At 35.4% G+C, this 14,730-nt stretch overlaps 1 protein-coding gene and 1 non-coding gene across 2 annotated transcripts in view; both read right to left on the bottom strand.

Moving 5' to 3' along the window:
• CDK17 (cyclin dependent kinase 17) overlaps positions 1-14,730 on the bottom strand; it is a 118,373-nt gene that overhangs the window by 16,352 nt on the left and 87,291 nt on the right. Inside the window, exons 6-10 of the mRNA XM_039472119.2 lie at positions 6,493-6,549; positions 4,761-4,875; positions 3,399-3,493; positions 3,045-3,107; positions 796-919 (exon numbers count right to left, since the gene is read on the bottom strand). Of these exons, the coding sequence (XP_039328053.1) occupies positions 796-919; positions 3,045-3,107; positions 3,399-3,493; positions 4,761-4,875; positions 6,493-6,549 (454 nt within the window). The remainder of the gene's footprint in view (positions 1-795; positions 920-3,044; positions 3,108-3,398; positions 3,494-4,760; positions 4,876-6,492; positions 6,550-14,730) is intronic.
• LOC120365099 (U4 spliceosomal RNA) lies at positions 9,975-10,116 on the bottom strand. Its single transcript, XR_005580118.1, has one exon. It is a non-coding gene; the product is annotated as a U4 spliceosomal RNA (small nuclear RNA).

The raw sequence follows: 14,730 nt of genomic DNA, 5'->3' as shown, positions 1-14,730 counted from the left end.
GAAATACAATTAATACATTTTATTGCTTCATCATGCACCTTTTTAAGTGTAACCGAGTTTTCCCTTTAAGTGTAGTGGTAAAGAATACAATGATGGCCCAGGCACGGTAGCTAATGCCTGTAATCCCAGCACTTTGGGAGGTCAAAGCACGTGAACCACCTGAGGTCAGGAGTTTGAGACCAGCCTGACCATCATAGTGGTCAGGCTAAAAACACAAAATTAGCCAGGCATGGTGGCACATGTTTGTAATCCTAGCTACTTGGGAGGCTGAGGCAAGAAAAATCACTTGAATCTGGGAGGTGGAAGTTGCAGTGAGCTGAGATTGCATCATTGTACTCCAGCCTGGGCTTCTAGAGCAAAACTCCTTCTCAAAAAGAAAGAAAGAAAAAAAGAATACAATGATATATTTTGGTGCCACTACTTTGATGCATACTAACGAATCAGTAGTTTTAGCCGTTATTACTTTGGGATCATCACTGCAAATATTAACACAGTGAAAAAGGCCAATAACAGGTAGTACAATTTTGGTAATAAATTTATGTTTGGAGACCTCCTAAAAAAGTCTCAGGAGCCCTTGTGGTCTATGTCCACACCTGAGAACAGCCTGTACCTTTTAGAATTTGCTGCTAATAACCAACATAAATCACCCACCAAAGTTCTGTCAAATATTTTATTTTGTGGGCTACAGAGAAAATTTCCAAACCCACATAAAAGCCAACGGTGTGTTATGACAGTGATTGGTCTTTTAAATTTAAGAACCTGGAAGTATTAATAAATATCCCATATATTTCATACCAAAATCTGCTAGCTTTAGTTCTCCTTTTTCATTAATGAGGAGGTTCTGTGGTTTCAAGTCTCGATGCAATACCTTTCTTCTGTGGCAATATGCCAAACCACGTAGAATTTGGTATAGAAACAGCTATAGAAACAAATAAATAAAAATTAGTCTTACAGATGAGACATGCTTTAGTATAAGCATAAATGATGGTAGGCAGAAAAGCAACTGGCCCAGAGCATTGTAACAGGAAAAGGAAAGTAACTGCATCCTTAAATACAATGTCTTTTTCTTTTATAGAATGGTTTTCTGAATTTAATAGTTTATTATTATCTTTGAAGTATCTACCTATTTTCTAGTCTGACAGTATGTATGGAAATATTTTTAAAAATGAAACATCCTTCTAGCAGTAATAGTTCATTTACTGTAGAAAATGACTTTATATATATCCTCATACACTTACTGGCCTACTAAGGCTTACATAGTTTAATCATGAAATTCTGGCAAAATAACCAATCAACCAACCACCCCTCCCACTCATCTCTCCTTAAAAAACAAAAACAAAAACTCTGATCTGAGGAGTGTCTTAAAATAAGGCATTGGAATGGGTGATTTTATGAAAAGTCTGAGGTATCAAAGAGAATGCTGCTGCATAGCTCTAGCAAACTACTTACTTATAAAAATAACCTACACCAGCTTCTATCACCCACCTCTTGGGTACTTTACTTTCAGCACCTCCCACTCAGCCTTCAAAATCTACTGTAATTCAAAAAGGGGCATTAGGACTGTAGTGTTCTGAATGACTCTGAAAAATGCAATTCCTATAAGGTTGATGGTAGAGTTTTTGTTGCAGCTTTTGGTAGAAAGAGGGTTATGGAACACAGAAGACCTCTGATTCTCTGGGGTTAACAAAAAGAATCTCAAGTACACAGGATTCAAGAGTTTCCCCTCAGTTCACTGTAGGTGAAAAACAGCATCAGAACACTGAGTCTCAGCCAAGGCAGCAGATTAACAGTATGCCTGAATGAATTCTCTGTGTCAGAGTCTCTTCGTAATTATGTTTTTAAAACTCTAAAATTACTATTTTAATGTATTCCTGTTACACTTTATATTTTGAAAGTATAAAGGCCATTAAAACAAATAAATAATAAAATGCTTTCCAACTTAAGCTAATCATGTAAACCTGGCGTTAAAGAAATAAACTTCTCAACATTTGTGGAATTGTTATCACTAAGGACCTTGTTTTATTTCCAAATTATTGCTAATAAAAAAGCAGGAAAAACAAAATTAAAATCACAAAAAGATACAAAATGACAGTTATAACACTTTGCAAACAAAAAATGTGAAATATAATGAAAACAACCCTGACACAATATATATGGAAGTACATTTAAAGCCCTATTTTAAAATTCTTAGCAATGTGTTATCCATATGTTCTGAGCTGTCTTTTAGTAACAGAAACTGGCTGTCCTTTATAACCACCAAACTTAATATATTTTTTTTAATGTTAGTTTAAAATTACAACCTACAGAATTAGAAATGTCTGAAACACACAGCTATGACAGCCTATTTTCAGAATAGGTTCTTACATATTGTTGACTAAGTTTGGATAAATAAATCTTTGCTAAATTTGGATACACCACTCAGGTCAAAGAAACCTACTCTAAGAATACAAACTATGCCTGATGCTGTTACTCAGTTACAGGGGTGTCATGTGGGACTGACTTTATGGCAAACGTTTTTAGCATTAAATTTTTAAATATGTTGTAGTAAAAAAACACACCAATTATCTTACTTTTCTTCCTGACAGTATAGATTGGTATTTCCAGCATAGCGTTCACAAAGCCTGCATGTTCTGGCCTTATTCATCAGTCCTGAAAAGTTGCTGTTTTATAATTAAATACCACTTATTTGGGGAGTTCACTATTTAAAGAAGGCCTTTCACAGAATGCAACCATCATCTGTATTTATTTTAAAAATTTTTTAAAGCAGAATATACCTGTACATGTATTCTATATCTAGGACAATCAGTTGTAATGTGAAATGTCAAAAGAATGAGGTGGTTCTAAAAAAAAAAAGTCTGATCCTAAGAAAGCTATAGTGTAGTAAACAGGTTCTGAATAAATACTCCACATTCAGAGGATAATAACATATTTAAAAGGCCAAACAGAAAACCCTGAAGAATAGTTAGGAGGCTGGTACATTTCATTATATAATGTGATTCACATATGCTTTAAACACAAATTGAAAATTACACATGAAAACATACCTTTACGTTGTGCATACTCATGATGTTTCCACAGTCATCCATGTACTGTTTCAGGTCTTTATCCTGAAAAAACACAGCAGTCTGCTACATGATACACAGTTTTCAGAAGGTTGTGACTGGTTCACTTAATAGTGTTTTAATTTTTTAAAATAAGTTGTTTTTCAAGAAAAGATACTGGATGAACCATACACATAATTTAACTAAAAACTGATAAATAACAACAAAGTCCCTTGGGCTGTGAAAAAGTCCATTTTAAGCACAGCTGCATTTTAAAGAAAAATAACAAATCAAAAGTCCAATTTACTATGTTTTTCTAAAGCAAAGTTAAATACTGAATTTTTATGAAATGCTTACCAGATACTCAAACACCAAAGTCAAGGATTTATCTGTGTGAACAATGTCATGTAAGGTTACTATATTTGCATGTTTTAAATCCTTTAATAGTGAAACTGCAAAACAGAAAAAGAAAGACAATTATTTACTCTGTGGTAGTTTCTTTATAAAAACCTGAAGTAAGTTGAACATATGAACTGATTAAAAGATTCTATTAAGTTTAGGTCTCCAGCGGTGGCTCACACCTATAAATCCTGTCACTTTGAGAGGCCAAGGTGGGCCTCTCACTTGAGCCCAGGAGTTCAAAACCAGCCTGGGCAACAATGGCAAAACTTGGCTGCTCTTTTTTTTAAAAAAAGAGAGAGACAGAGAGACAGAGAGAGAGAGAGAAAGAGAGACAGAGAGAGAGAGAGAGAGAGAAAGAGAGAGAGAGAGAGAGAGAGAGAGAATCTCTTAAGTTTAAAACAATAATTTACCAAGGGGATTGGCAGTAAAAATTTTCATGCAAATCCATTTTTTCTTTTCTTTTATACTACTGGGTTTGATACTATAATACTTAGAATTGTCCTCAATATTATAATATTCTCCATATCATCCTTCTGTATTTTTCTTAAATGTTAACTTCTGAAACTTCTGGGATTAACTTAGATATAAAGTGTAAAGAACCATTTTTCCCCTCCACATTACTAATCAGTTGCCTCAAGCCATTTTCTGAATAATCTTTTCTTTTTAAAATGACATTATGATATAAATATGTTTACACACTGTTTTTTATATTTATTTAGCTTATGTGGTTAATTTATAGTTACCATGTTCCCCATGTACCAATGTAAAACATTTCCTTATGACAAACAGTTGTCTATGATAGTGATTTTTAATGAATTCAGATTTCATTCTAAGTTATACATTAGGCTGGGCGCAGTGGCTCACGCCTGTAATCTCAGCACTTTGGGGGGCTGAGGCAGGCAGATCGCCTGAGGCCAGGAGTTCCAGATCAGCCTGGCCAACATGGCAAAACCCCGTCTCTACTAAAAATACAAAAAGTTAGCTGGGCGTGGTGGCAGGTGCCTGTAATTCCAGCTACTTGGGAGGCTGAGACAGGGAGAATTGCTTGAACCCGGGAGGCAGCAGTGAGCTGAGATAGTGCCATTGCACTCCAGCCTGGGCAACAGCGCAAGACTCTGTCTCAAGAAGAAAAAAATAGTTACACATTAATATAATTAATTCCTTTCTTTTGAAAATTTTCATTTTAGAAATTAACTTTAAGGTTTAATTGTATCTTCTAGTAATTTATTACTTATATATCTGAGCTCTTTTTACTTATAAAAAATAAACTGTTATCCTACCACTTTGATTTTAAAATGTTCTGTATAAATATTATACCTTCTCTTATAGCTGTGCAGGGTGCACCTTCTTCATGTTCCAATCGGATTTCTTTTAATGCCACCAAATTCTCTGTCAATTTACTTCTTCCTTTATACACTGTTGCATATGTACCCTATAAAATATATTTTTAAACGACACATCAAAAGTATCATAAGAGTCTATTTAGTATCATCTGTACAATAAAGAGCTCTACCTAAATTTCTAATTTCTAAGCATTGTTAAATTCCATCTTGCAAAGCAAAATACACAATAATCAGTCTTGGCTTTTCTTACAGCAAACAGGAATTTCAGTTCATATGCACAGCTTCCATACTTCTGTAAAACTAAAGAGTGCCTCAGGAGTATAAAAACATAAACAGAATATTTACTTTTTGTACTTTATTTCGGATTGACAATGAGATCAATAGCTTTAAATCAAAAGTTCTTTACCCTCATTGGTATATGGAGACTGAGGGACACTAATTGAACATATTATTAAAAAATAAAAATGTAATGTTCATATTGTTAAAATAAAATTTTTTTTTTTGAGATGGGGTTTCACTTTCGCCCAGGTTGGAGTGCAGTGGCACAATCTTGGCTCACTGCAACCTCTGCCTTTTGGTTTCAAGTGATCCTCCTGCTTCAGCCTCCCAAGCTGGGATTACAGGCTCTGCTACCATGTCCAGCTCAATTTTGTATTTTCAGTAGAGACGGGGTTTCACCACACTGGCCAGGCTGGTCTCGAACTCCTGACCTCGTGACCCACTCGCCTCAGCCTCCCAAAGTGCTGGGATTACAGGCGTGAGCCACCACGCCCGGCAATCATAAAAATTTTCCCATGTTTCAATATTTTTCAGAATCTTTGTACATTAACTCTCCTTTAAATAACAATGATTTCTTCTATCATTGCTAGGACAGCCCTCAACCTCCTTTAAGGCTTCCCTATTAACTATTATTTTCTTTGCCCTTTCTTACTATAGGAGGTAGGCCATTTTAAAATCAGTAGTATTAGTAGCAATTCCAAGAAAACCAAGGTCTTAAGAATTTCCTTAACCTTCAAAAAAATTTTTTTTTCTGTAAAGGTAGTATTTGATTTTTCACAGATCTGAACTTATGCAATTTCCCATGACAGCGGAATAGACTGTAGACCGCCAGGAGACTAAGTGACAAATGCCTACTTTGTTATCAAGAAAGCGTGCCGGGCACGGTGGCTCAAGCCTGTAATCCCAGCACTTTGGGAGGCCGAGGCGGGTGGATCACGAGGTCGAGAGATCAAGACCATCCTGTTCAACATGGTGAAACCCCGTCTCTACTAAAAATACAAAAAATTAACTGGGCATGGTGGCACGTGCCTGTAATCCCAGCTACTCAGGAGGTTGAGGCAGGAGAATTGCCTGAACCCAGGAAGCGGAGGTTGCGGTGAGCCAAGATCACGCCATTGCACTCCAGCCCGGGTAACAAGAGCGAAACTCCGTCTCAAAAAAAAAAAAAAAAGAAAGCGTAATACTTTGTTTCAATAAAAAATTATGAAGCTATAAAAAAATAAACATTTCCTCTCAAACTGATGGGTAATTTCAAGGACTGAAGAATCTAACTCCTAGAAACTTTGTTACTTTTTCAGAACAAGTATAATCTTGTAGACATCAGTATTTACAGTTTTCCAGGTTAACGAAAACTGTGGAGTAACAGTTTGAATGATGAATAAGAAAAAAAAAATGTGTGTTACATTTTTGAAATAGTATTTACTTACCTCTCCAAGCTTTTCCAATTTGATGTAGGTTTCCATTTTTCCAAAGCCAATTTCTGACTGAAAGTAAACAATGATAAATTTAGTCTTTTTCTGTCTGTTGTTCTTGTTTTTTGAGACAGCATCTCACTCTGTTGCGCAGGCTGGAGTGCAGTGGCACAATCTTGGCTCACTGCAACCTCCACCTCCGGGGTTCAAGTGATTCTCTTGCCTCAGTCTCTGGAGCAGCTGGGATTGCAGGCACATACCACCATGCCCAGCTACCTTTTGTATTTTTAGACAAGATTTTACCATGCTGGCCAGGCTGGTCTCAAACTCCTAACCTCAGGTGATTTACCTGGCTCGGCCTCCCAAAGTGCTGGAATTACAGGCATGAGCCACTGAGCCTAGCCTAATATTTATTCTTAAAGTTTTTCTTTCTCTTTCTTTCTTTTTAAGACAGAGTCTTGCTCTGTCACCCAGGTTGGAGTGGAGTGGCACGATCTCTGCTCACTGCAATCTCTGCCTCCCAGGTTCAAGCAATTCTCCTGCCTCCTGAGTAGCTGGAATTACAGGCATGCACCACCATGGCCTGCTAATTTTTTTGTTTTCAATAGTGACGGGGTTTCACCACGTTGGTTAGGCTGGTCTTCAACTCTCGACCTCATGATCCACCCACCTCAGCCTCCTAAAGTGCTAGGATTACAAGCATGAGCCACCATGCCCTGCCTTAAAGTTTCAATTCATCTCTTCATCAACTTCTGAAACTCTCCTATTCTAAAGAGTGATTAAGAACAGAAAAATCTGACTATAATCAAATGGTTGAATATCTATCAAGTTTTAAAATAAACCAAATGGAAGATTCAAAGGTTCAAAAATATCAAAGTTCATAATCAAAATTGTCAACCCATCCTTTGTACACATTAGTTAACATTCTGTTATGAAAAATACTTTGTTTTATTCTAAGATACCCCAGGCATTTTAAGATACTAAAGAATCCTATCAAGAATGACTACTTGGGATTTTCTTTTTAACGAAATTGCAAAATAAATAATTTTCCTATATATTTTCCCTCACCAATCTGAATTCCCAAGGAAGTACTGCAAACAATAAAATATTATTTGTTTCAGGCTTTCCAATCAAAACATAATGAAAAAGACAACTAAAAATCATACCCTACTAAATGGCAAACATAGAAGCAGCAATGTAAGTCTAATTCTGGCTACACCCCACCTCAAAAAAACCACACAACAATAAGAGAAAATAAAAGTGAGTTCTCAAAAGCCTTGCTTTAAAAGCCTTGAGCTTGCCTGCCTATTGTGTATGGAGATGAAAATGGGATAGATGAAATATACCTAAATATGTAATACAAACCCAATATTTAAAATGAACAAGAAACAAAAAACCTTAACACACAAAAATTTAGGAAACTTTTTTTTTTAAGATAGATTGAAAACTAGGGACTGAGAAAGCAGCAATATTTTAAAAAGTAAAACAGAATGGGAAAAGAATTTTCTTCAAGTTGCTTTCTAGCACCTCTTTGTAGATAATGGAAAAGGTTATGATAATCCAAAGAAAGATTCACTTGCTTAGAATGGTGCTAATGCTCTTAAATAAAAAGCTGGTGAAAGGAAAGGTTTTCTTAATACATAATTTTGGTTCTCAAAGGTGTGTAAATTATGCCAGGTGATTAAATGCTGTGATTTAAACTCTAGAGGTCTAAATATGCAATTTGCCTTGGAATTGTGAAATAAAATTAAAATAATCCTTGGTAATTAGACTTGCATTACTTACCATGTTAGACAATGGGATAAATTATCCAAAGTTGAATGGCCAAAAGTAGCAGAGGCCACCTCAAAAGAACTGTGGAAAATTGTACATCCAATAGTACTTAATTTAATTTTAGTAAACTAATTAAAACTTTGGTCACAGGTATTATTGAATGAATAAAAAATTATTTCTTTTTGTACTCTTTATGACATTTTCCTATACATGATTTTTTCATAAAACATTAAATTTTAAGATGAGTTTTATAACCATCATACACCATTCATCCATGTATTATCTTGTATATGACTCAGTATTAAGTTCTTCACTTTCTATTATCAATAACTGCAAAATAAAGAAGTAAAACTATAATAGATAACATTTTTTAAATACAGGTGAAGTTTTTCGGTATAAAAAACATGGCAAATAACCCACTATCTGGCACACGACAGCCTGATTCTGAATAATCTTTTAATTTATATATGTTTTATATAGCCTATTTATATATCGTCTTAAATAATTTACTTCATAAAAAAGGCTAATACCCAATATCACAGAAACGAATAAAATATATTTATTCTGATACTTATCTCTGGAATTTAGGTACTTAAATTCATGAATATAGAATTATTGTAATTTTGCCATGAATTTTAAGTTCTGTACCATCTTTTATGGGGGGAAAACACTACACTGAGAATAAATGCAAACTAGTATGAACAAAAGAATGAATATTCCTGAAAAAAAAATTTTTAATGTCATTATCTATAACAATAAGACGCACATGGGAAATAAGACTGTAAGATAGGCATTTTTTATTCTCAGGAGTAGAGAAATTTTCTTATTAATCCTTTTATCTTAAATGAATGAACACCAGTATGTTCTTAAAACATCAAATGTACTCGGATACAATGGTTACTATGATAAAATGTTGAGGTTTGCTTTAAAGACTATGTAAAGGAACTACAAATTAGTAAAGACAAAAATGTTTCAGAGATTACCATATCATATAAAGTATGTAAGGAATTTAAAAAAAAAACCCACTAAACTATGTAAGGAATAAACTGTAAGGTATGCATCAAATATTTAACATTACAAGAGTCACTCTTCAGAGAATAAAATTTAGTGACATTACAATACGCTCAAAGTTTGTTTTTAATAAAGGAAAGCAAGTATTACGCCATAATTATGAAGTTAAGTTTAAATTTGAATAATGAGTCTATAAAATAAACAACACTACTTAATTCCACCCCTGCAGGTGGACAGGCAGAAAATTCAGACAAAGGCACAGTTACACTAGTGAATTGTCTGTCAGATCCTAACTCAAAAAGTAAAAGTGTACACCCCTCATTTTAGTAATCTCCAACTTAGGATTAATGATTACATCAAAATAGTACTTACTGAATCTTTAAATAAAATTTTGAGAAAATATGCTTGCATTTTTATTTGCTGAACACAACAGGATTAACAATAGATATAATGACTAGCTTGTTGATGTGCTCTCCTACAGAAATTATTCAGAGGACAGAGGACAAAGCTCATTCATGCAACATTTACCCAGCACAATGTTAGGTGCTAGAGAAGACAGATACGATTCCCACTTTCATGAGTTCACCATCTAGACCAAGGTCCATCCTAGATTATTTTAAAACATGTTAAAAGTTTAAAAGTTTCATAGAAACAGAAATAATAGCTAAATAAATAGCACAATAAGCTTTATAATGTATATGTTGGTGTTTCAGTCTCTGTAGAAACTGTTAAAAATTGCCAGTCACAACTATACTGAAGTCGTCATGCCAGGGTTCTTGTGAAAAAATTTTCAATTAGCAATAACTCTGCCTTCCATAAACCTCATTGGCTATGATACTATCACTGCTTAAAGCTTATATTTTCATGTGATATAAAAGCCCACTTGATGCTGCCTGCCAGACAAATGAAGATGATGTTTTCTGATATTTCACTGTTCCAAGAAAATACTTCACTTTTTGGTAGCCCCAACCAAATTCCTATTCAGATGGCTCTTATAGTATACGCACATGAAAATTCTAAATACATACATGTATGTATTTAGACAGATAATAAATTTATATAATTATATACATATAAAATAAATTATAATAGTCTCCCTAGAATTTAGTGTAACTTGTAAGCAAAACCAAGGCTTAAGGGACATTTTTTTGTTTACTTTTTATCTAGCAACATAATTACTCTCACATGCTGGAGATGCTGTTCTAGTTGAGCTTTAAAACAAATGAAGTACAGGAGGTCCCCCTTATCCACAGAGGGTACTTCTAAGACCACCAGTGGATGCCTGAAACAGCAAATAGCACTGAAATCTTTATGTACTATGTTTTTCCCTGTACATATTAATATACTCCTAAGGTAATGTTTAGTTTATACATTTTGCAGAGTAAGAGATCAACTAATAAACAAGTATAATAATACATTGTAATAAAAGTTACATGAATGCAGTCTCTCCCTATCTCTCACTCTCAAAATAATCTTACTGTATTACATTCACCTAATTTCAGACTGTGTTTGACCTGTCGTAACCAAAATTGTATAAAGTGAAACCACGGGTAAAGGGGGAAGCTCCTGTATGTACAGTGGATCCATAGACGCCATTTTTGAGAGAGAGAGAGAGAGAGAGAGAGACAGAGAGAGAGACAGAGAGAGAGAGAGAGAGAGAGAGAGAGAGAGTGTGTGTGTGTGTGTGTATGAAAGAAGATGGAGGCTTTTTCAAACACCCATTTCCCTCCCTGTGGGAATTACCAAATTACCGTTACTGACAGAAATGTGTTTTATCCCTTAGACTTGGTGGGCAGAGGGACAAATCGAGAATCTCTATGCTACTTAGTCACTTTGTCTTACAAAAATTGCTATTATCATCACCACAATACCACCTTAATCCTGTACTCCTGTACATAACATGCTAAGGTAAATTCTGTGGGACTTTGAACCTCACTCCCACTCCCACATCCCATATTGTATTTCTAATTGCTGAGAGACATAAGGACTTGATTGTATTTTCTCACCGGCTCTTAGAAATGAGAAACGTCTATATGGTCTATATTGGTAAAGCCAGGGATGAAGAATCCAAACATTCATTGTTTAGGGAGAAATACACTCTTAAAATGTATAAACTTATAATTTTAATATAATGAATCAAATTTTTATACGGGGACAGCTTTCGTTCTAATTGAAGTTGTCAATTCACTTAGTCTCACAAAACTTCCACTGGGTATACCATTATCATAAGGGCAACGAACCTCTGATGAATCCTGACTACCTGCATGTGAGCTTTCCCACTATTCTAACATTTAAACATGTCAAGAGAATATTTTATTTCTTATCATTCATAAAGGAATACTAAACAGCACTTCACCAATCCAATAGGCAATATTTTAAACATGACCTATGATCACTACACGTAATGCGGTATCCTGGAAGGGAAGGGATCTTGGGACAGAAAAAGAACACTGACAGTGAAATAAATTATGGAGTTTTGTTACTAGTAATGTACCAATGTTGGTTCCTTAGTTGCGACAAATGTATTAAAGTAATACAAAATGTCAATAATATGGGTAACTGGGTATGTGGTACAGAAAAACTATATAATTTTTGTAATTTTTTTCTGTATATCTAAAACAAAAATTAAAAGTTTATGTAAATTAAAAAGTCAATGGAAAGGATTAAGATAAGTGAAGAGACTGAATACAACTGAGTTTATAGAGATAACAGTCTAAGCATCCTGAAAAGATGGGCTAGGAAGGCGGACAACTCCTCAAGATTAAAAACAAAAAGAACAGAATGAGTATATGTGTAGGTAGATTTGCATGTTTATTATACAGAAAAGGAGGGATTTTCTGGTTAATGGCCCCCCCTTTTATTTTTGAGACAGGGTCTCTCGCTCCATCACCAATGCTGGAGTGCAGTGGTGCAATCATGGCTCACCGCAACCTCACTCTCTTGGACTCAAGCCATCTTCTCACCTCCCACCTATCGTGTAGCTAGGACTACAAAGACGTGCCACCACACCTGGCTAGTTTTGTTAATTTTTTGTAAAGATGGAGGTCTCACTATGTTGCACAGGCTGGTCTTAAACTCCTGGGTTCAAGCAAACCTCAGCCGCTCCAAGTAGTGGAATTACAAACATGAGCCACACAGCACCTGGCCCTATCTCTTCTTTATGATGTAGGAAGAGAGACCATCTGCTTACAGTAAGAGAAGAAGAGTTAATCATACTGGGGATCTATGTGAGGTTGATGACCATAAATTCATAGCAGACGCAATCAGCCCTACTGTGTAACTTTCTTCGGCAAAAATGAATTGTTTCTTAATTCCTACTCAAGCAAAGGTTTTATTTTTACTACTTTACTTACCATATATTGCTATCAGAAAATATGAAAACAGGTCAGGAGCAGTGGCTTACACCTATAATCTCAGTGATTTGGGAGGCCAAAGCGGGATGACTGCTTGAGGCCAGGAGTTCAAGACAGCCTGGGCAATATATTGTGACCCTGTCTGTACAAATAATTTGTAAAAAAAAATTAAAAAAATATATATATGTATGTATGTATGTGTGTGTGTGTGTTTGTATCTACATATGAGAGAACACACTAAAAGTTTAATACTTTTAGAAGACAAGGCTAAATTTTATATTTTACCTTGAAAAAATATTCTATTTTTTAGATTAAGGGTATATTATCTATGGAAAACTGAACTCTAGTACATGTGAAGAATACGAAGAATATTTTTCTTTTCCTACGTTCTTTCCATCTATCCCTAATCTTCACCTATCTCCTTTATGCATAAACCTAGGGACAAGACTTCTCTATTGAAGAACTGATCTCTTTGAAAAAAAATTTTACTTTTTAGGTATATAAAGAATATATTATCTATAGACACACAAATTCTAATACGTGTAAAAGAAATAAGTTTCTTTTTCCCACTCCCTTTCCATCCATCCTTAATTTTCACATGCCCGCCTTCAGTGCCTGTATTCAAATATAAACCTAGAGATTTTCATTTTGAAGAATAATTTTTAATGTATTTCCAAAAAGTATGCTTTAGTAAGGCAGATGAATAATTGAAATGGATGCCACCAGCAAAATAAAAAACATAGCTAGCATAATTAATCTGAAATCTATAAGCCATTTCAGAATTTTTTTAAAAGGGAGGTAGGTAGGCCAGGCATGGTAGATCACCTGAGGTCAAGACTTCAGGACCAGCCTATCCAACATGGAGAAACCCCATCTCTACTAAAAATACAAAATTAGCCAAGTGTCGTGGCACATGCCTGTATCTCAGCTACTCAGAAGTAGGCAGGAGAATCACTTGAACCCGGGAGGTGGAGGTTGTGGTGAGCCGAGATCACGCCGCTGTACTCCAGCCTGGGCGACAAGAGCAAAATTCCATCTCAGAAAAAAAAAGAGAAAAAGAAAAAGGGCAGGAAGGTGTAGGAACACTTACCATTAAATACAAACTCTAATCACTTAGCATCCATTAGAGGGCACTATATATGAAATTACAGTCTAATTTCATACAGACTGTAAAAGATAGCTCTTAAATGACAGCTTTAAAAATTATGGTGATTAAATCACATTTTTACTCCCAACTGGACCAAATACAATCTCAAAATTTATCCTAAGTACCAATCTTCAATAAAAATTGAGAGCCCAAGACAACTTTCGACTTGACAATCAAATGGCAAAATCATCCCAATAAAAAAGTCTTGGCCGGGTATGGTGGCTCATGCCTATAATCCCAACACTGTGGGAGGCTGAGGCAGGTGCATCACTCGAGGTCAGGCGTTTGAGACCAGCTTGGCCAACATGGCAAAACCCTGTCTCTACTAAAAATACAAAAATTAGCTGGGCATGGTAGCACATGCCTGTAATCCCAGCTACTCAGGAGGCTAAGGCATGAGAATCACTTGAACCAGAAGTGGAGGTTGCAGTGAGCAGAGACAGTGCCATTGTCCTCCTGCTTAGGCAACAAAGTATCACTCTTGTCTCACACACACACACAATGTCTTAGGCAGTGATCCTAAATTTTGATAATCATAAGCTTAAACCAAAATCAAGTTTTGTGTTATACTTTTAACCATATTTATATATATATTGGTGAATGTCAAGTTAACAATGTGCTCATGGTATATACAGCATAAAGTGATTTTACTTTTTAGAGTATCTAACGAAAATATTTTTTAGAATATCTAACCAGAATATCTAACCTGGCCCACAGGGGCCAGGTGCTGTGGCTTACACCTATAATCCCAGCACTTTGGGAAACCAATGCGGAAGGATTACTTGAGGCCAGGCATTTGAAACCAGCATGGGAAACACAGTAAGACCCCATATCCACGAAAAAAAATACTTTTATTAATAAGCTGGGTGTGGTGGTATGCAACTATAGTTCTAGCTACTCAGGATCCTGACATGAGAGGACTGCTTGAGCCCAGGAGTTCAAGACTATAGTGAGCTATGATCATCCTAC

Source organism: Saimiri boliviensis, chromosome 7 (assembly GCF_048565385.1).
Source record: "Saimiri boliviensis isolate mSaiBol1 chromosome 7, mSaiBol1.pri, whole genome shotgun sequence".
NCBI classification, from domain to species: domain Eukaryota; kingdom Metazoa; phylum Chordata; class Mammalia; order Primates; family Cebidae; genus Saimiri; species Saimiri boliviensis.
Note: the sequence above shows the minus strand (reverse complement) of the source record. Positions and strands in the feature narration are given on the sequence as shown.